General features: G+C 42.1%; 1 protein-coding gene across 3 annotated transcripts in view; it reads right to left on the bottom strand.

Annotated features, from left to right (window-relative positions):
• Nucleotides 1–21892, bottom strand: part of cep85l (centrosomal protein 85, like) — a 322550-nt gene that overhangs the window by 28291 nt on the left and 272367 nt on the right. For 2 of the 3 annotated variants that reach the window (XM_073057398.1, XM_073057396.1), the window contains exons 5-7: nt 14114–14222; nt 9838–10026; nt 8045–8197 (exon numbers count right to left, since the gene is read on the bottom strand). In XM_073057398.1, the coding sequence (XP_072913499.1) occupies nt 8045–8197; nt 9838–10026; nt 14114–14222 (451 nt within the window). The remainder of the gene's footprint in view (nt 1–8044; nt 8198–9837; nt 10027–14113; nt 14223–21892) is intronic. The other variant, XM_073057397.1, reaches the window with a different exon arrangement.

Here is a 21892-nt window from a genome sequence, read left to right as displayed (position 1 = left end):
ATCAACTTCCAGCACAAACAAGAGAAATCTGCAGATACTGCAGATTTTTCTGTGTTGATCAAGTTCCAGCAGCTTCGTCCACTCTCCATCGCAGTTCAAACTAAGTGAGTCTTTCCTATTATTAATGCTGCCATATGAATAAAAAAGTATTTAGATTTTTTAATTAATTTGATGAGTAAACCTATAACTACTTTATTCCTGTGCTGTATGGTTCTATGTTCTAAACGTTTAGATAGGTACCTGAATGTGAGGGAAGTGGAAGGATGTGGGCATTATGTCGGTAGATAGGTTAGTTTCATTTGCTATTTGATTACTAATTTAAATTGGTTCAGCAGAAAATAGTGGGCTGAAGAGCCTGTTTCTGTGCTGTACTGTTCCATTTTCTATGTATGATGGAAGCTGTGATTTATATTAAGTATTCTTTACAGTGGTTCAGAAGTTGTGAAGCTCTACTAATAGTAATTCACCTAACATAGGAGATTTTGAAAACACAACACCAAGCTACTTGAGTACTCAGTAAAGTCTTTACACAAAAGAAACATATGAAATTAGTTTAAATTTAGCTGACTTTAAGTAATTTTGTACTTACATTTGATTTCAAGTTCAAAGCTCAAAGTAAATTTATTATCGAAGTACATACAGGATATGTCATCAAAATTCCAAACCAACTAGACACACAGAGAATGTGCAAAAACAACAAACACAAAAGGAAAGAATTAAAAAATAATAAATAATTGTGATAAATATTGAGAACATGAGATGAAGAGTCCTTGAAAGTGAGTCCATTGGTTGTGGGAACATTTCAATGATGGGGCAAGTGAAGTTGAGTGGTTACCCCCTTTGGTTCAAGAGTCAGATGGTTGAGTGGTTATAACTGTGGCTGAACCTGGTGGTGTGAGTCCTGAGGCTCTTGTATCTTCTTCCTGATGATAGCAGCAAGAAGAGAGCGTGAACTGGGTGGTAGGGGTCCTTGACGATGGATGCTGCTTTCCTACAACAATGCTCTGTGTTAATGTGCTCAATGGTGGGGAGGGCTTTACCTGTGATGATCCGGGCCGTATCCATTACTTTTTGTAGGATTTTCTGTTCAAGGGCAATGGTGTTTCCATACCAGGCTGTGATGCAGCCCCAACTCAATATATTGTCCGCCACTCATCTATTGAAGTTTGTCAAAATTTTAGATGTCATGCCAAATATTTGTAAACTCCTAAGGAAGTAGGGGCACTGTTGCGGTTTCACTGTTGCACTTACATGCTGGGCCCAGGGCAGGTCCTCTGAAAGGATAACACCAAGGAATTTAAAGTTGCTGACCCTCTCCACCTCTGATCCCTCAAGGAGACTGGCTACTGGACCTCCAGTTTCCTCCTCTTGAAGAAAATAATCAGTTCCTTCATCTTACTGACATTGAGTGAGAGGTTGGTGTTATGGTACCACTCAGCCAGATTTTCAATCTCACTCCTGTATGCTAATTTGTCACAACCTTTAATTCAGCCTATGACTGTGATGTCATCAGCAAACATAAATATGGCATTGAAGCTGCGCTTAGCGTCACAGTATAAAGTAATATTATACTGAAGTCCTGAAGAAGGGGTAGCCCAAAACATTGACTGTTCATTCATCTCCATAGATGCTGCCTGACCTGCTGGGTTCCTCAGGCATTTTGTGTGTGTTGCTCTGGATTTCCAGTGTTCTTGTCTTTAATATATTGTACTGATGTTTTATTTACTCAAAAGGGACCTTATTAGAATTGCAAGCGAAATTGTGGCGTTGTTTATACTTGCAAATTAATTTGCATAATTCTACAGATGAAAGGTGGTGATGTAAAAATGTGTATAACTACGGTAATAAAGCATTCCACAAATGATTCTTTGAAATAATTCACATCAAGAAATTAATTAGAATCTACTGATAGCTGCCCAAAGCTCAATTTGATTATTTCCACCATTCAGAGAGAGAAATGAATATAAAAGTTGTATCTCATTGAATCTGAATAGCATGTTGCACAAAGTTCCACAGATTCATTCCCTTCATCTAATGTCAATCCAGAAATACAAGACTAATCGCTTCATTGTTTTTCTGTAGAAATGCGTGCTTCTTGAAGTATAGCGTACACGTATGTGTGTGAGAAATGAAAATGTCATAATTAGTAAGAAAGACCCTATTTCACATCAGAATGGTTCAATTTGTACATAATGTATTTTGCAATAGCTTTAGTTTCAAAAGACCAATTCCTTTGAGGGCTGGGAATATATAATTTCAAAAATACAAGGAAGTCTGCAGATGCTGGCAATCCAGAGCAACACACACAAAATGCTAGAGGAATTCAGTAGGTCAGGCAGCATCTATGGAAACGAACAAACAGTTAATGATTTGGGCTAAGTAAGACCCTTCTTCAGGGCTGAAAAGCAAGGGGGAAGATGCCAGAATGAAAAGGTAGGGATGGGAAGGGGAGGAAGCTGGCTAGAAGGTGAGAGGTGAAGTCAGGTTAGGAAAGGTTGGAGGGAAGGAATCCGATAGGAGAGTAGAGTGGACCGTTGGAGGCGGAGACCTGTGAGGAAGTGATAGGTATGTGAGAAGAGGTAAAAGGTCAAAGTGAGGAATAGGAGAAGATGGGAGGGAGAGGAAATGCTTTTTTTAAATGATCGGAAGGAGAAATCGACATTCATGCCATCAGGTTGGAGGATATCCAGACAGGATACAAGGTGCTGCTTCTTCATCCTGAGCGTGGCCTCATCTTGGCACAAAAGGAAATCATGGACCGACATTCGGAATGGGAATTAAAATGCTTGGCCAATGTGAAGTCCCACTTTTTAATTCAAATATTTTTATAATTTCTATTGCCACTTATACGGTTGTGATAGAAATAATGCAAAATCACAAATGACATTTATTTTCATTTAATGAAAATCGGAGCAATTCTTTCCTGTCAAATTACTCTTAATTTTTGAACTTTCATTATTAAAATGCTCTCTAAAATTCTGTTTGACTTAATTTGAAATAGTGTGGACAATATGTTAAAATTGAGAACCATTTCAGCAATTGAAGAATATATCAGTAGATAAGACTACAAAAGTAATTAAAGAACAAAGCTCTGTACATGGATACACTTAACATTTAAAGTGCAGCGGATGTATCGAGGGTAACTAATGAGGATAAGCAGACTGAAATCACATCTGAATACTGAAGGGCCTCTGGCATTTAGATCAGGAAAAGATGGAGGAGAGAAACTGTCTATTAATTGTGGCTCTAACACATCAGAGAGGTATGACCCCAGTGCATGAAGCTGTTTGGGTAGAGATGAAAAATAATGAAAGCACGACGACACTTGTGAAGGCCCCCAGAACGGAAAGCATATGATAGGACAAACAAAAACAATGAAAATTTACACTTGAAATAAAAACAGATGTTGAAAATAGAAGCTGATAAAGAAACCTCAACATAAAATGTTAATTGTTTCCATAAGGCCATAAGACACAAGAACAGAACTAGGCCACTTGACCCATTAATGGAATCTCTTGGCCATTCCATCACGGCTGACTTATTATTCCTCTCAACTCCATTCTTCTGTATTCTGATATACCCAATGACTTGGCCTCCACAACCATCTGTGGTAATGAAGTCCACAGACTTGCTAAAGAAATTCTGTTTCATCTTGGTTCTACAAGGATGTCCTTCTATTCTTAGGCAGTGCCTTCTGCAGCTATAGGAAACATCATCACCAGGTCCACTCTATCTGGTCCTTTCAATATTCAATAGGCTTTAATTAGTTTACCCTCTCTTCTGAACTCCAGTGAGTACAGGCTACTGCCTCCTTGTCCTAGACTCCCCCACCAGGGGAAACGTTCTTTCCACACCTACTCTGTCTAGACCTTTCATTCAAAAAGGTTTCAATGGGATCCTCCCCTCATCCTTCTAAATTCCAGTGAGTACAGACACAAAGCTTGTATAGAGCTTTGTGCAGAGTATATGCCTGTCAGAATAAAGGGTAAAGATAACAGGTTTAGGGATCCTTGCTTTTCAAGAGATATTGAGGCCCTGGTTAAGAAAAAAAATGAGTTGCATAGCAGGGAGAGGCAGGGCTAATAGAAGGCATGGAGTTGACAAGGCGAAGGTGAATCCAAAAGGACTGTACGGCTATGTTAAAAGCAAGAGGATTGCAAGGGACAAAATTGGTCTTCTGGAAGATCAGATTGGTAATCCATTTGTGAAGTCAAAAGAGAGAGGAGATCTTAAATTGATTTTTTTTTTGCATCTGTATTTACTCAGGAGATGGACGTAGAACCAATCAAAGTGAGGCAAAGCAGCATCAAGTTCATGGACCCAAAACAGATTACAGAGGAGGAGTTGTTTGCTGTCCTGAGGCAAATTAGAGTGGATAAATCCCTAGGTTCGGACAAGTTGTTCCCTTGGACTCTGTAGGAGATGAGTGCAAAAATTGCTGGGACCCTAGCAGGCATATTTAAATTATCCTTAGTGACAGGTGAGGTGCCAGAGGATTAGAGGATAGGCAGTGTTATTCCATTGTTTAACAAAGGCTCTAAACATAAAATAGGAAACTATAGGAAGCTGCCAGGAAAGTGGTGAAGGCAAGGCAGTGGATGCTGTCTACGTGGACTTTAGCAAGCTAATTGACAAGTTCCTGCATGGGAGATTGGTCAAAAAGGTTCAGTCCCTTGGCATTCAAGATGAGGTACTAAATTTGATTAGATATTGGCTTCGTGGGAGAAGTCAGAAAGTGGTAGTAGATGGTTGGCTATCTGACTGGAGGCCTGTGACTAGTGGTATACTGCAGGGATTGGCGCTGGGTCCATTGTTGTCATATGTATCAGTTACCTGGATGATACTGTGATTAACTGGATCAACAAATCTGCAGATGACACCAAGATTGGGTCATAGTGGACAGTGAGGAAGATTATCGGAGATTGCAGTGGGATCTGGGCCAGCTGGAAAAAACGGGATGAAAAATGGCAGATGGAATTTAATGCAGACAAGTGGGAGGTGTTGCACTTTGGCAGGACCAACCAGGGTAGGTCTTACACAGTGAACAATAGGTCACTGAGGAACAAAGAGATCTGGGAATACAGATTCATTATTCATTGAAAGCGCTATCACAGGTAGATAGGGTCATAAAGAAAGCTTTTTGGCACATTGGCCTTCATAAATCAAAGTGTTGAGTACAGGAGGTGCAATGTTGCGTTGAATTTGTGTAAGACATTGTTGAGGCCTAATTTAGGGTATTGTGTGCTGTTTTAATCACCTACTTGCAGGAAAATGTAAATAAGATTGAAAAAGTACAGTTAAAATGTACAAGGATGTTGCCAGGACTGGAGGACCTGAGTTATAAGGAAAGATTGAATAGGTTAGGACTTTATTCCAACGAATTTAGAAGATTCAGAGGAGATTTGATAGAGGTATACGAGATGAGAGATACGAGAGGTTGACTCTGTGGTTAACACAGGTTGACTCTGTGGTTAAGAAGGCATACGGTGCATTGACCTTCATCAATCATGAGACAGAGTTTAGGAACCGAGAGGTAATGTTGCAGCTATATAGGACCCTGGTGAGACCCCACTTGGAGTACTGTGCTCAGTTCTGGTCGCCGCATTACAGGAAGGATGTGGAAACCATAGAAAGGGTGCAGAGGAGATTTACAAGGATGTTGCCTGGACTGGGGAGCATGCCTTATGAGAATAGGTTAAGTGAACTTGGCCTTTTCTCCTTGGAGTGACGGAGGTTGAGAGGTAACCTGATAGAGGTGTACAAGATGATGAGGAATGTTGATTGTGTGGATAGTCAGAGGCTTTTTCCCAGGACCGAAATGGCTATCATGAGAGGGCACAGTTTTAAGGTGCTTTGAAGTAGGCACAGAGGAGATGTCAGGGGTAAGTTTTTTTACTCAGAGAGTGGTGAGTGAGTGAGATGGGCTGCCGGCAACGGTGGTGGAGGTCGATACGAAAGGGTCTTTTAAGAATCTCCTGGATAGGTACATGCAGCTTAGAAAAATAGAGGGCTATGGGTAATCATAGGTAATTTCTAAGGTAAGGACATGTTCGGCACAGCTTTGTGGACCGAAGGGTCTGTATTGTGCTGTAGGTTTTCTATGTTTCTGTGTTTCTAAAACTATGAGGGATATAGATAAGGTATATGCAAGCAGGCTATTTTTTTACTGAGATTGGGTGGGATAACAACTAGAGATCATAGGTTAAAGGGGAATGGTAAAAAGTTTAAAGGGAATGAGGGGAAACTTCTTTACTCAGAGTGTTGTGAGAGTGTGGAATGAGCTGCCAGCTTAATGATAGGCTCCATTTTAATGTTTAAGAGAAGTTTGGATTGGTACAAAGATGGTAGGGATATGGAGAGCTATGGTTCCGGTGCAGGTTGATGTGAGTAGGCAGTTTAAATGGTTCAACATGAACTAGATGGGCCAAAGGGCCTGTTTCTGTGCTCTACTTTTATATGATTCCATGATTCTACCAACAAGTACTGTGAATGATTTACTAGTTCAGCTGAATCATTCATTTTTTCCTCTGAGATCTCTGTTGGCAGAACTTTTTCAACATTGGAGCTACAATATATGAGAAAATCTTAAAAATAATGTACAATAATTGTGAAAGTTCTGTAAACACTGAATCATTCCGAGAACTTTGGTGGAGACAGAAACAAGTTAACATGCCCAGCTGTAATGAGGGCTGATTTTCTGTGGTGTAAAAGGCAATGGGTGTGGGAAGAAATACTTCAGCATAGTTTTAGCTATCTTTTCCAGCAGATTCCCTATCAGTGTGTGGGGAGAATGGATGAGTGGTGGGGGTAGAGTGCGAGTCAGTGATGGGAGGATGGGAGCTGGTGGATAGGGGAGGTGAGTAGCATAGGCTGCTGGTCATGAGGCTGGAGATGACCGCTGTGCGAAGATAATCATCCTGGAAGAAGCATAAAGCAGGTCTGGGGTTTTCAGGAGTGTGACACGTCAGCGATCCTAGGAGGTCCTGGGGAGCTCAGAAAGACGGATCCTGTGAGGGGAGAAAATGGATCTGTAAACAGATCAGTATTGGACATGGACAGAGGGGACCATCTTGACCAGTTTTGAGAAGATGCGTCTCCTTTTTGCCGCAATCTCCTTTAGTTTCAATTCAGAGTTCATGCTTGGTATTCTGTTGCTAGGTTTCCCCTTGCTCTACCTTTATTAAATGAGAAGCGGCAGCAGAGGTAATGCCGCAGCTGGTCAAACCGCTTCATAGGATCAATGGCCAGAGTTTAATCCAGTGTTGCCTACACTGAGTGGCTATTTTATTAGGTACACCTGTATACCTGCTCATTAATGCACATATCTGATCAGCCAATCATGAGACAGCAAAGCATGCAGACACGGTCAAGAGGTTCAGCTGTTGTTCAGACAAAACATCAGAATGAGGAAGAAATGTGATGTAAGTGATTTTGACTGTTGGTGCCAGATGGGGTGGTTTCAGTATCACAGTAACTGCCAATCTTCTGGGATTTTTATGCACATCAGTCTCTAGAGTTTACAGGGAATGGTGAATAAATAAAATAAAACATTCAGTGAGTATCAGTTCTGTGGTCAAAAATGTCTGGTTAATGAGAGAGTTCGGAGGAGAATGGCCAGACTGGTTCAAGCTGTCAGGAAGGTGGAAGTAAATCAAGCAGGCATGAATTACAGCAGTGATGTTTAAATGGTCATCTCTGAATGTGTATCGAAACTTGAAGTAGATGGGGTACAGCAGCAGAAGACCACGAACATACACTCAGTGGCCACTTTATTCGATACAGGAGGTACGAGTACCTACCCTACCGGTATATGGTAGGGTAGGCCAATGCACAGGATAGGAAAACACTGTAGGCCATTGTAGACCCAGCCAATGCAAGATTTTCCCACAGCAAACATGTTAATTGCTTCTCCCGTTTGGAAAGAAATATTCAACATCCAAGAAACTGTTTAATGTTGTATTTGCTATCAGCTTGTTCACTTGTGCTTAACAATGTTTGACCAGATTCTGAAAATCTGCCAGGAATGATCTCAAGTTCTAATTACCTGTTGGCTCTGGCTCTGAAAGTCGTCCAGGGTGGGCAGGTCTGCAAGATATTTCTCCAAAGTTTCTATCCTCTGTTGCCGTTCATGACTTTGCTCAGATTCCTTTTGCATCTTCTTTTTCAGGCTGCTAATATACTTCTCTCGTGCCTTCATCTGAAACATTTTAAATAATAATTAATGAGAAACCAGTCTTTTTTCAGAAATATTTGGATTGGTGGTGCCATGGTAACATAGCAGTCCCCACAATGCTATTACAGCTCTGGGCATTCTTGAGCTTGGAGCTCAACAGCCATGCCATTCTGTAAGGAGTCTGTATATCCTCCCCGTGGAATACTTGGGTTTCCCCCGGTTGCTCTGGTTTTCTCCCACAATCCAACGATGTACTGGGTAGGTTAAATGTTCATTGTAATTTGCCTTGTGAATAGGTTAGGGTTAATCAGGGTTGTCAGGAGTTGCTGAGGCAGCATGGCTCGAAGGGCCCCACTCGGCACTCTATCAGTAAGTAAATAAGTAAAATAAATAATGGCCTTCAGCCACTTCAGCCATTGATTTGCACAACCTGGAGAGTGGAAGGGGGCAGGTGAACATTGAATCCAACTGTGCTCGCATTCTGAACACCGAAGAACTACAATAGTTATGAAGAAGTTTACGAACTTAAACAGTTTATTCTGGGTAACTGTTCTGATTGCCTGTGGGGAGAGTACTGCAGAACTTGGGGGTGTTCAATGACAGAGGAGCATTTGGATAGGTAAGATGTCGAACTGGGTTTGGATGAACAGAGCCGAACTGAATATGCCTGGACTCTTTTGAAGACTTTGTGGCTTGGTGCTTTATGTTCTGCGTCTTGCTTGCTTTATTTTGCCATATTGTGCAATTTGTTCTTTGTGCATTTGGGGTCTTGATGTCTTTCTTTGTACAGTATCCATGGCTTTCTTTATTGCACGGCTGTCTGTCGGAAGATGAATCTCAGGGTTGTATATTGCATATATACTCTGATAATAAATGTACTTTGAATCTTTGAACATAGAGGGGTGGGACTGAGAGAGATAAGGGGCTGAACAGAGGAAATTTGGTCTAGTTGGGTGGGCACTGTGGCCGTCAGGGACTGGTTGGGCAGAGGGCTCCTATCCATGCTGTGTTGGTCTAGACTCGAAGTCAGTGCATCAGGAGAATGCCTCCACAGGCACAAGAACACAGAAGGCACCAGAGGTCAGGATTCAAGCTAGGCTGCTGGAGTAGGTCTGCCAGCTCTGTCACCCAGCTGCGCGGCTCTGCACCTCTGTTTGAACTTCCATACAAACTGTCATGGAACAGGACAAGTGCTGTGAAAAATCATTGCCATGAGATTCTTGTATGCCTTCACAATCACACTGCTGTAATCCGTCTCCATGGCCAGCCCATAATCTACACTCCTGTAGAAGTTGGAAATGTTCCTCTTTTATCTCTATCTTTCTCCAATTCACATGACAATCTTCACCTCATCACCATGTGTCCCTCTGTGTGAAAACGCTGCTCTGAAATTAATGGGTCCAATGCACAATTTTACAATGTTGCCAATGTGGAGTTTCAACTATTCTCTTTGAAATCCAGCCACATTGACATCTTACTGTTAATAATCATTAAGAATACAATTAATTTTTCAAGGGAAAAAGTCCTGAAATCATAATTGAATATATTTGGCACCAAGTTTTAAATTTACTAAAACTTCAGAAGAATATTAAAGTTTATTTGCACTATCTACTATTGTCATTTCACTGTTATTAGTTCTATAAATCATCATTTAGACTCTTTACCTTCTCTTCAATTCTCTTCGTATCTTCCATGTATTTTTGTGCATTTTTCTTGAGATTTTCTTTGAGACGTGCAATTTCAAGTTCAGCTGCTGACAGTCTTTGCTGTAGATCCTTTTTTCCACAGTCAACCACTTTGGACATTTCTGTAAGCTGTGAATGTCTCACATTCTCACAAGGAGGGTGAAGCTGCTAAAGAAAAATATTGCAATGTTTATTGGAAATGCAGGTTCTGGTATGTTGATTATTTCATTATATCCCATCTTGTTGAAGATACAAGTCTCGACACCTTACACATCTTGTGGAACAAAGGGGTACAATTTTAGTGTAGACTAACTTGTGTGTATTTCTCTGGAGATAGTTGTTCAGACATCCACCATACAGGGTGGCTCGGTAGTGTAGTGGTTAGCACAATCTCTTTACAGCGCCAGTGAACGCCGATCGTGGTTTGATTTCTGCCGCTATCTTTAACGAGTTTAATTTACTATTTCCCTATAACAACATGGTTATCTTCATGTGCTCCAGATACCTCCCATACTCCAAGGGTGTATGATTAGGGTCAGTGAGTTGTGGACATGTTACTTTGGTGCCCAAAGCGCAGCGACACTTCCATTCCACCCCAGCACAATCCCCGGACTGTGTTGGTCATTAATGCTAAATGACACATTCACTGAACGTTTTGATGTACACGTGACAAAAAAGCTAATCTTTACAACCTTTCAGCTCAGTTGCAGCCAAACTTTGCTGTCAACTTTTTGAATGCTCCCTTGATTAGCTCTTCAAACCTATGATATTGAGAGGCCCATGCAAAAAAAACTGACACCATGGAAGGATATAGAAAAGGTCAAAGTAACTTTTACTACATCGATGCCCTGGGAGGATCCACTTCATGGCTGCTGAGGTGCTTTTAAAGTGCGGTCATAATTATAAATAATGGATGTGGCTGAAGGTTAGTGCACAGAAAGTCAAATTTATGTTTCCTTTTGTTATCATTTGTTTTAAGCAGAACCATAGTATTCTGCAACTTCTCATGAAACGATGATATCTCCCCCTGCACGCATTTCCTGTAGGCAATTCCATCTCTCAAGTTGCATCTCCACCTGGCATGGGAGTAGCTGAGCATCGGACCAGAATTCTGTACAAAGGACTGTAAGAACGGCTGAGAGGATCAGAGGGGTCTCCTTAACATCCATGTGGGACATTTATCAGGAGTGCTGCATATGTGAGGCCCTTTATATTACTAAGGATCCCACCCATCCATCCAGCATCCTCTTTGACTTTGTCCATTGGGCAGGAGACTGCGAAGCATAAAAACAAGAACGGTCAGGATGAGAAACAGTTTCTACCCTCAGGTCATTAGGCTTCTGAGTTCCCTGCTGCATCACTTTCAAAGTGTCCCTGGGTTAACCTGTTCTGTACCTTACAAGATAATTTAATTTAAGTCCTGCCGACGAGGCTTGGCTCGAAATGTTGACTGTACTTTTTTCCATAGATGCTGTCTGGCCTGCTGAGTTCCTCCAGAATTTTGTGTGTGTTGCTTTAATTTATGCACTTTACTTTGTTAATTTATGTGGAATTCATCCGTAGATTTCATTCTCACTTAGCTAAGTTGCTGTGTGTTATATGTACTATTGTGGTTTACAACCCCATCCAGAGAAATGTGGTCTTGTTTGACAGTATACATATATATACTTAAATGACAATAAACTTGACTTGACGACTTGAGTTGACTTGATCACCACTCAAACCTCTGTAATGGAGTTTGAACATACAATCTTTTTTCTGAGAGGAACATTTGCTATTGCTAAGGCAAAGCTGAAAAGCTGGATGGCTGATAATAAATGAATTGGTCCTCAAGAAAATAAAGCAATCTGATAGAAAATAGATGAGATTGATAGATAAATGAGTAAAGGTGTAATTAATCATGAGTAGGTTATTATACAAGTAATATCCATGGGTTCAAGCTGCATCTTGAGAAGATGCCTGATTGGAAATCTCTGACAAAGATTATTTTTAATAGCATTGCAAAGAATCAGGGTCAAGGGAACTCACTGTTTCTAGGACCCTCTAGGCTATCTTACGTATTATAAATAGGCTAGTTAAGGGCAAGATAGCTCTCAAGAATATCGTTAAACAAAAACAGAAATATTCAGCTCAGAAACACAAGAGATTCTGCAGATGCTGGAAATCCATTGCAACATGCACAAAACGCCGGAGGAATTCAGCAGGTCGGGCAACATCTATGGAAATGAATAAACAGTCGATGTTTCGTGCTGAGACCCTTCTTCAGGACTGGAAAAAAGGGGGAAATGGCAGTATAAAAAGGTGGGGGGGGACGGAAGGAGGATAGCTAGAAGGTGATAGGTGGAGCCAGGTGGGTGGGAAAGGCAAAGGGCTGGAGAAGAAGGAATTTAATAGGAGAGGAGAATGGACCATGGGAGAAAGAGAAGGAGGAGGTGATAGGCAGCTGAGCAGAAGAGGTCAGAGTGGGGAATAGAATGAGGGAAGGGGGAGGGGAGAAATACTGGAAGACAAAATAGACATTCATGCCATCAGGCTGGAGGCTATCTAAACAGAATATGAGGTATTGCTCCTCCAACCTTGAGAGTGAGCTCATCGTGGCAAAAGTGGTCGCCATGGACTGACATGTTGGAGCAGAAATGGGGAAAGATATTAAAATGATTAGCCACCAGAAAATTCTGCTTTTGGCAGATGGGCAGAGTGGCTTGACAAAGCGGTCCCCCAGTTTACAATAGATCAGGTCTCAGAAATGTAGAGGGAAGCTACATCGGGAGCACCAGATACAATAGGTGACCCTAACAGATTTGCAGGTGACGTACTGCCTCACCTGGAAGGACTGCTTGGGGCCCTGATTGGAGGTCAGAGAGGAGGTGAGTGGGCAGGTGGAGAAATATTCAGTTCAGACTATATGTGTAGAGAGCAACAGCATTAACATTCCAAGCCAATGATCCCATATCATCACAAAGCAGAAATGTCACTTTGGATCTATGCACTGTACATGCTTAATAGAAATGGTTGGATTTTATATCCTCTTCTGAATGTAATCAAAATACAACATAACTGCTTACTTCCCATTCCCATTCCAACATGGTAGTCCATGGCTTCCTCTACCGATGAGGCCACACTCAGGGTGGAAGAGCAACACCTTATATTTTGTCTGGGTAGCCTCCAAATGATAACATGAACATCGATTTCTCGAACTCTGGTAATTGCCCCCGCTCACCATCCCCCATTCCTGTTTCCCCCTCTCACCTTTTATCTTTGCCTGTCCATCACTGCTCCCCCCTCACCCCGCCACTTGGGTGCTCCTCCTCGTTCCCCTTCTTCCATGATCTTCTGTCCTCTCCTATCAGATTCCCTTCCTCCAGCCCTTTATCTTTTTCACCAATCAATTTCCTAGCTCTTTACTTCACCCCCCGCCCCTTTCCCAATTTCTCCTACCACCTTGTACTCCTTCTGGTCCTCCTCCCCCTTCTTACTCTGACGTCCATTAATTTATTCCAGTCCTGATGAAGGGTCTTAGCCTGAAACACTAACGGTTTATTCATTTCCATCGACGCTGCCTGGCCTGTTGATTTCCTCCAGCATTTTGTGTGTGGTGCCTTGGATTTCCACCATCAGCAGATTTCTTCATGTTTGTAGAACTGCTATATTGTATATTGTTTACCGTGTTTATATGGAGTGTAAGAGGTTGAAGCCCCAATCTGAATATCTGAAGGGGCTGCTCTTTTTGTTTTGGGTGCACTTCACCCCCACGCTCCTGATACATGGACACCCAGAACAGAAGGGGGCGGGTCACTCAGAGGACTAACTGGTGGGCTTGCTCCTGGGCCTGGCCAAGAAGGCCATTCACAGGTCCAGGCAGCGGACAGCCGAGTGCTCTGCCTGCCCCTCTTCCAGGGGTATGTTTCGTGCCCGGGTGTCCCTGGAGAGGGAGAATGCAATCACGATGGGTACAGTGAGGGATTTCCTGAAACGGTGAGGACACCCCCCTAGGTATTAACTGTTTTATAGACAGTAATAATCATATTTTAATTTGAATTTGTTCACAATCTTGTAAGTACTTGATGTTCATATTTTGTGAAATTTTGTAGTTTTGTATATTAAAAAAATGTTCATTGAGCATACATTACTACAAATTCAATTCCATTCTGTGTGCTTCATGCATCCAGGACCTGTTCCAATTTCTACCCAGAGTTATGTAGAAATGCATATAAAGCGCAATACATTGTACTAGCACCATGGTATTCAGAATTACCTGTGTTTTCAGCAAGAGTACAGGGTCGACATGCTCCAAAAATGCCTTTTGTACTTGTAATTCATTTTCTTGTATTTTTCGCTGAAGCTGGAAGATTTGCTGCTCCTGGCTAAAATAAAAAGAGTCAATCAAGTTCTTTTAGCATTAAGTTTACTCATGGGCCTCCAAACAAACCATATATGTTTTTCCTGTCGTTATTTCTCTCAAGTATATAAGTTTCTCTGGATCCTCTTCTATGCTGCTTCATAAATCCAGTGTATTTATAGGCAAGGCAATCTATGCAAACAGCATAACGTTTAGCCATGTCATCTCAGTTTCTAATAACAGGCAAAACCAATTCTAGTACTTTTATTGGAACTACAATGAAGGCAAAAGTAAAGCAAATAAAATCTATCAGAATCCAAAGCTACTGCACTGTGCGTCTTCTGATATATGGACACCCAGAACAGAAGGGGGCGCGTCGCCTGGAGGACCAACTGGTGGGCTTGCTCCTGGGCCTGACCAAGAAGGCCATTCATGGGTCCAGATGATGAAAGATGAAAGACGGACAAAGCAAACTGTTCGATCAATTGAACTGTTTTAGGACTGCAAAACTGTTGTATTTTTTTAATACAACTCCTGGCATTTGCTTCCCGAGATTTAAAAGAAATCCAGAAACCTCAGAAGAATTTGAGATAGGCTCAAGGAATACTTAGATAATAATAAAACAAAACTTAACCTAAAGCTGTGTAAAATGGCCTGCAAATTCTCAAAAAAGTTGTCTTGCATATTGCTTACGCAGATCAAATATACAGTTAGATTGAGCTAGATAAGGTAAAACAATAACAACGCAGAATAAAGTGTAAAAACTACTGAAAGAGTGCAGTGTAGGTAAACAATAAAGTGCTAGATCATAATGAGGTAGATTGTGAGGTCAATGATCCGTCTTATCATACGAGATGTCCATTTAGGAGGCTGATAACAGTGGGATAGAAGTTGTTCTTGACACTGGTGGTACACACTTACATGCTTTTGTATCTGCTGCTCAGTGGGAGAGGGAAGAAGAGACAATGTCCAGGGTGGGTGAGGGCTTCGATTATGTTGGCTACATTATTGAGGCAGGGAGAATTATAGACAAAGTCCAAAGAGGGAACGCTGGTTCCTGCGATGTGCAGAACTGTGCCCACAACTTTCTGCAGTTTCTTGTGATCACAGGAAGATCAGTTGCCATACCAAACCAATATGCATCTAGACAGATGCGTTTCTGTGGCACATCAATAGGGATTGGTAAGGATCCACAGGGACATGCCAAGTTTCTTTAGCTTCGTGAGGAAGTAGAGGTGTTGGTGAGCTTTCTTGTCTGTGTTGGATCAGGACAGGCATTTGGTGATGTTCCTAGCTAAGAACATGGAGCTCTCAACACATTGGAGTCAGACACGAGTAAGTGCACCACCCACCTTTCTGAAGTCAATAAGCAGCTCTTGTGTTTTGCTGACTGAGGTAAGTGTTGCCATGACATCATGTCACAAAGCACTCTATCTCCTTCCTGTACTCCAACTCATTGAAGTTGGCTCACTACAGTGGTATCATCTACAAACTTGTAAATGAAGTTAAAGCTGAATCTGGTCATACAGTTATGAGATACAGGGAGAAAAGTGGGATCTTATATCCATATTTTCAGAGAATTGCAATAATATTTACAGAGATATAAAAATTGGTGTGAAATATGTGGAAATCAAAATAAACAATTCCAAACATAGGAAACGCTGAGGAAATATTAACAGATCACATCTTTCAATGCTTCTTTTTCATAATAAAATTATGAGATGAATGTCTAAAGTGAATGTTACAAGCATCTTAAAAGATTGCAATTATTAAAACATTGCTACACCATCAGCCGGTAGCGTAGTGGCATCGGATTGGACTTTGAGGCAAATGGTCCTGAGTTTGAATCTGACCGAGTCCCAACCTGCGCAGTAGCTACTTCCGTATCTTGCCACAAAACCCTATGGACCACCTCACTATCCACTGGATTGCTATGACTTGGCAATGATTCGACGGCACTCAACACCAACCTCTTTAATACAACATTCTGTCCCCAAAAAATTATCTAAAATGCAGTTTAGATCTTGGTAATATATCACAGAAGAAACCAGAAATAATGTTTAGTCTGTGCAGAGCCTAATTTGCGTAAATGTGCACCTGTTCAGAGAGAGCAACTCTGGAACGACACATTCTTCAGTCACTTGAGGAGCTACAGTATATACAGTAAGTGCATCATACAAGTGAGGAATTTCACAGAAGTACCTTGAGAATTTGAAATGCTCTAAGCGATTATAACCATATAACAATTACAGCACGGAAACAGGCCATCTCGGCCCTTCTAGTCCGTGCCGAACGCTTACTCTCACCTAGTCCCACTGACCTGCACTCAGCCCATAACCCTCCATTCCTTTCCTGTCCATATACCTATCCAATTTTATTTTAAATGACAATACCAAACCTGCCTCTACCACTTCTATTGGAAGCTCGTTCCACACAGCTACCACTCTCTGAGTAAAGAAATTCCCCCTCGTGTTACCCTTAAACTTTTGCCCCCTAACTCTTAACTAACTCATGTCCTCTTGTTTGAATCTCCCCTACTCTCAATGGAAAAAGCCTATCTACATCAACTCTATCTATCCCCCTCATAATTCTAAATACCTCTATCAAGTCCCCACTCAACCTTCTACGCTCCAAAGAATAAAGACCTAACTTGTTCAACCTTTCCCTGTAACTTAGGTGCTGAAACCCAGGTAACATTCTAGTAAATCTCCTCTGTACTCTCTCTATTTTGTTGACATCTTTCCTATAATTCGGTGACCAGAACTGTACACAATACTCCAAATTCGGCCTTACCAATGCCTTGTACAATTTTAACATTTCATCCCAACTCCTATACTCAATGCTCTGATTTATAAAGGCCAACATACCAAAAGCTATCTTCACCACCCTATCCACATGAGATTCCACCTTCCGGGAACTATGCACCATTATTCCTAGATCACTCTGTTTTACTGCATTCTTCAATACACTACCATTTACCATGTATGTCCTATTTGGATTATTCCTACCAAAATGTAGCACCTCATACTTATCAGCATTAAACTCCATCTGCCATTTTTCAGCCCACTCTTCTAACTGGCCTAAATCTCTCTGCAGGCTTTGAAAACCTACTTCATTATCCACAACGCCACCTACCTTAGTATCATCTGCATACTTACTAATCCAATTTACCACCCCATCATCCAGATCATTAATGTATATGACAAACAACATTGGACCCAATACAGATCCCTGAGGCACACCACTAGTCACCGTCCCCCAAACTGACAAACAGTTATCCACCACTACTCTCTGGCATCTCCCATCCAGCCACTGTTGAATCCATTTTACTACTTCAATATTAATACCTAAAGATTGAACCTTCCTAACTAACCTACCGTGTGGAACCTTGTCAAAGGCCTTAATGAAGTCCATATAGACAACATCCACTGCTTTACCCTCATCAACTTTCCTCGTAACCTCTTCAAAAAATTCAACAAGCTTTGTCAAACATGACCTTCCATGCACAAATCCATGTTGACTGTTCCTAATCAAACCCTGTCTATCCAGATAATTATATATACCATCTCTAAGAATACTTTCCATTAATTTACCCACCACTGACGTCAAAGTGACAGGCCTATAATTGCTAGGTTTACTCTTAGAACCTTTTTTAAAACAATGGAACCACATGAGCAATATGCCAACCCTTCGGCATCATCCCCGTTTCTAATGATAATTGAAATATTTCTGTCAGAGCCCCTGCTATTTCTACACTAACTTCCTGCAAGGTCCTAGGGAATATCCTGTCAGGACCTGGAGATTTATCCACATTTATATTCCTTAAAAGTGCCAGTACTTCCTCCTCTTTAATCGTCATAGTTTCCATAACTTTATATTCCTCAAGCACCTCATTTACTCCATGCTGCCTATATTTATTGTAGATATTTCTCTTTTTCCTAACCAAGTTTCCAATATCCCTTGAAAACCATGGCTCTCTCAAACTTTTAACCTTTCCTTTCAACCTAACAGGAACATAAAAATTCTGTACCCTCAAAATTTCACCTTTAAATGACCTCCATTTCTCTATTATATCCTTCCCATAAAACAAATTGTCCCAATCCAATCCTTCGAAATCCTTTCACATCTCCTCAAAGTTAGCCTTTCTCCAATCAAAAATCTCAACCCTGGTCCAGTCCTATCCTTCTCCATAATTATATTGAAACTAATGGCATTGTGATCATTGGACCCGAAGTGTTCCCCAACACATACCTCCGTCACCTGACCTATTTCATTCCCTAACAGAAGATCCAACACTCCCCCTTCTCTAGTCGGTACCTCTATGTATTGCTGCAAAAAAGTACCCTGCACACATTTTACAAACTCCAAACCATCCATCCCTTTTACAGTATGGGCTTCCCAGCCAATGTGTGGAAAATTAAAATCTCCCACAATCACAACCCTGTGCTTACTACATATATCTGCTATCTCCTTGCAGATTTGCTCCTCCAATTCTCGCTCCCCATTAGGTGGTCTATAATACACCCCTATAAGTATTACTACACCTTTCCCATTCTTCAATTCCACCCAAATAGTCTCCCTAGACGAGCCCTCTAATCTATCCTGCCAGAGCACCGCTGTAATATTTTCTCTGACAAGCAACGCAACACCTCCCCCTCTTGTCCCTCCAATTCTATCACACCTGAAGCAACAAAATCCAGGAATATTTAGTTGCCAATCCCACCCCTCCTTCAACCATGTTTCACTAATAGCTACAACATCATATTTCCAGGTATCAATCCATGCTCTAAGCTCATCCACCTTTCTTACAATGCTCCTAGCATTAAAATAAATGCATTTAAGAAATTCTCCACCTCTTCCTCTCTGTTTATCTCTAACAGTACAAAGAACTTTACTGTCTTCTTTTTCTTCCTTCTCCTATACGTCTGTTCCTACACTGGTTCCCCTCCCCCCTCGTATCTAGTTTAAATCCACTGGAGCCTCTCTAGCAAACCTACCTGCAAGAATATTTGTCCCCCTGCAGTTCAGATGTAAACCGTCCCACTGGAACAGGTCCCACCTTCCCTGGAAAACTTCCCAATTATCTATAAATCTGAAGCCCTCCCACCTGCACCATGTCTTCAGCCACATGTTGATCTGCACTATCTTACTATTTCTAAACCCACCTGCATGTGGCACTGGTAATAATCCTGAGATTGCTATCCTGGATGTCCTGTCCTTTAACTTGGCATCTAGCTCCCTAAACTCACCTTTCAGGACCTCCTCACTCATTGGTCCCTACATGGACCACGACATCCGGCTGCTCACCCTCCCACTTGAGAATACTGATCTGAGATATCGCGGACCCTGGCACCAGGGAGGCAACAAACCATCCGGGATTCTCAATCTCTTCCACAGAACCTCCTATCCGTCCCCCTATCGAATCCCCTATCACTACTGCTCTCCTCTTTTCCCTCCTTCCCTTCTGAGCTGAGAGTCCAGTCTCGGTGCCAGAGACGCAACCACTGCAACTTGTCCCTGGTAGGTCATCCCCACCAACAGTATCCAAAACAGTATATTTATTTTTGATGGGAATGGCCACAGGGGTACTCTGCTCTTCCTATCTATTCTCCCTCCCTCTCCTGACAGTCACCCAACTACCTGTCTCCTGACTCCTAGGGGTGACTATCTCCCTGAAACTCCTGTCTACTTCTGCCTCTGCCTCCCGAATGATCCGAAGTTCATCCAGCTCCAGTTCCCTAACACGGTTTGTCAGGAGCTGCAGCTGGATGCACCTTTTGCAGGTGTAGTCATCAGGGACAGCTGTGCTCGCCCTGACTTCCCACATACTGCAAACGGAGCACTCAACTGCCCTAACTGCTGCCTCCATTACCTACTCCTAAGCTAATTAGATTAATTAAAGGAGCTTACCTGGCCTTACCTCACCTGGAGTGAAGCTCGTACTCAGCCTCTGCTCACTTTTTAATTTCCACCGCTGATGTCAGAGGCCGACTTTCACGTGCCTGCGCAATCTAGCCTCTTTGCCCCGATCAGTTAAAAAAAAACAGCTTCTCTCCGAGCTTCTTTTACCTCTTCCCTCTCCGCCTCTTGCTGCGATTTAAATAACTGTTGAAAACTTCCTCTCCTTTTTAAACCTTTGGTGCGCTACGTCACGTGCCTGCGCAGTCTAGCCTCTTTGCCCCGATCAGTTAAAAAAAACAGCTTCTGTCCGAGCTTCTTATACCTCTTCCCTCTCCACCTCTTGCTGCGATTTCTATTTATTTATTTAAATTATCCTACAATTGAAAGGTTTATCATATGAGAAGCTTTTGATGGCCCTGTGCTTGTACTCAATGAAATTCGGAAGAATGAAGGGCGGACCTCATTGAAACCTATTGAATGTTGAAAGGCGTCAATGGAGAGGACGTGAAGATAATGTGTTACGTATCCCGTAACTGGGTTTACAGACCAGCAGAAATAGAAGAATCCGTTGGAGTCTGGTGGTACCGAAAACTAAAGGTGTTTATTAGTAAACTACACAATACAGAATCAAAAATGCAAATATACATATAAAACAGGTTAGCAACAATAAACATAGAAGTGTAGGAATAATAATCAATAATAATAAACAAGCTCTATCAATGTCTAGGGGTAAATGAATAGTCATTGAAGAATATAAAGTTCAGTTCAGTTCATGTGTGTTGAGGTAGTTGTGGTTGTTGTATTGTAATTTGTTGGAGAGAGAGAGAGCGAGAGATTGAGCAGCCAGCAAACCTTCTGTTGTATTGTTATTCTGTCGTACCGTTGTGGTCATTCGGTTATGACCCCTCCGTTCTCAGCCAGACCATTCTTCTGTGGTGGACTCGTCACTCTGGCATGAGTGGACACACACACAAGTCCCCACCGGCCCTGCTGTAACACTGTGAGCTTTACTGACCGATCTCCTGATTCGGTCTCCGAAGCCCCCACCTTTCTCTGGGTTCCCAACACTCAGTCAGTGTCCACTGGTGTGTCTGAGGGGTGTCTCCCCACACCTATCTTTTATCCCCACTGACGGGGTATCAGCCATCCATCAACTCAAAATTACCATGTCCATCAAATCAGGCCACTCCTGCTGTCTCCTTAGGAATGTTAACGAGCAAAGTAACGTCCTTGCAGCGAAAGGTAAACAATCCAGGAAGAAGCCATAGTACATAAATCAACTGTGTGTCTCTCTCTCTTATCTGTAGCAGATGTTCCTGCCTCTGTGCTTCATCTCTCTCTCTCATCAGCAGCATAGCTATAGCAGTAGTTCATAGTTCTCAAAGGGGTGGGGGGAATGGTTAACTCTGCACCCCATTTCCATCAGGTCTGTTCAGCACTCATAACAAATGTTTCCTATGGTAGGGGGGCCTAGAAACAGAGGACCTCAAGAATAGAGGGATATCCATTTAGAATAGAGATGAGGAGGAGTGGTCTTTCTTTGGTCAGGGAGTGGTGAATCTGTGGAATTCACTGTACAGGCAACAAGGCCAAGTATATTTAAGGCAGAGGGAGATAGATCCTTGATTAGTCAGGCATGAGGGAATACAGGGAGAAGGCACGAGTTTGAGGCTGAGAGCGAAACAGATCAGCCATGATGAAATGGTGGCGCAGACTCAAAGGGCCAAAGGGCCTGATTCTGCTCCCATATCTTCTGGTCTTATTCCACACCTGCACCACCCTCTGAGGGAAGAA

Source organism: Hemitrygon akajei, chromosome 9 (assembly GCF_048418815.1).
Source record: "Hemitrygon akajei chromosome 9, sHemAka1.3, whole genome shotgun sequence".
NCBI lineage: Eukaryota > Metazoa > Chordata > Chondrichthyes > Myliobatiformes > Dasyatidae > Hemitrygon > Hemitrygon akajei.
The sequence above is the reverse complement of the archived record's forward strand: the minus strand, read 5'-3'. Positions and strand labels throughout refer to the sequence as shown.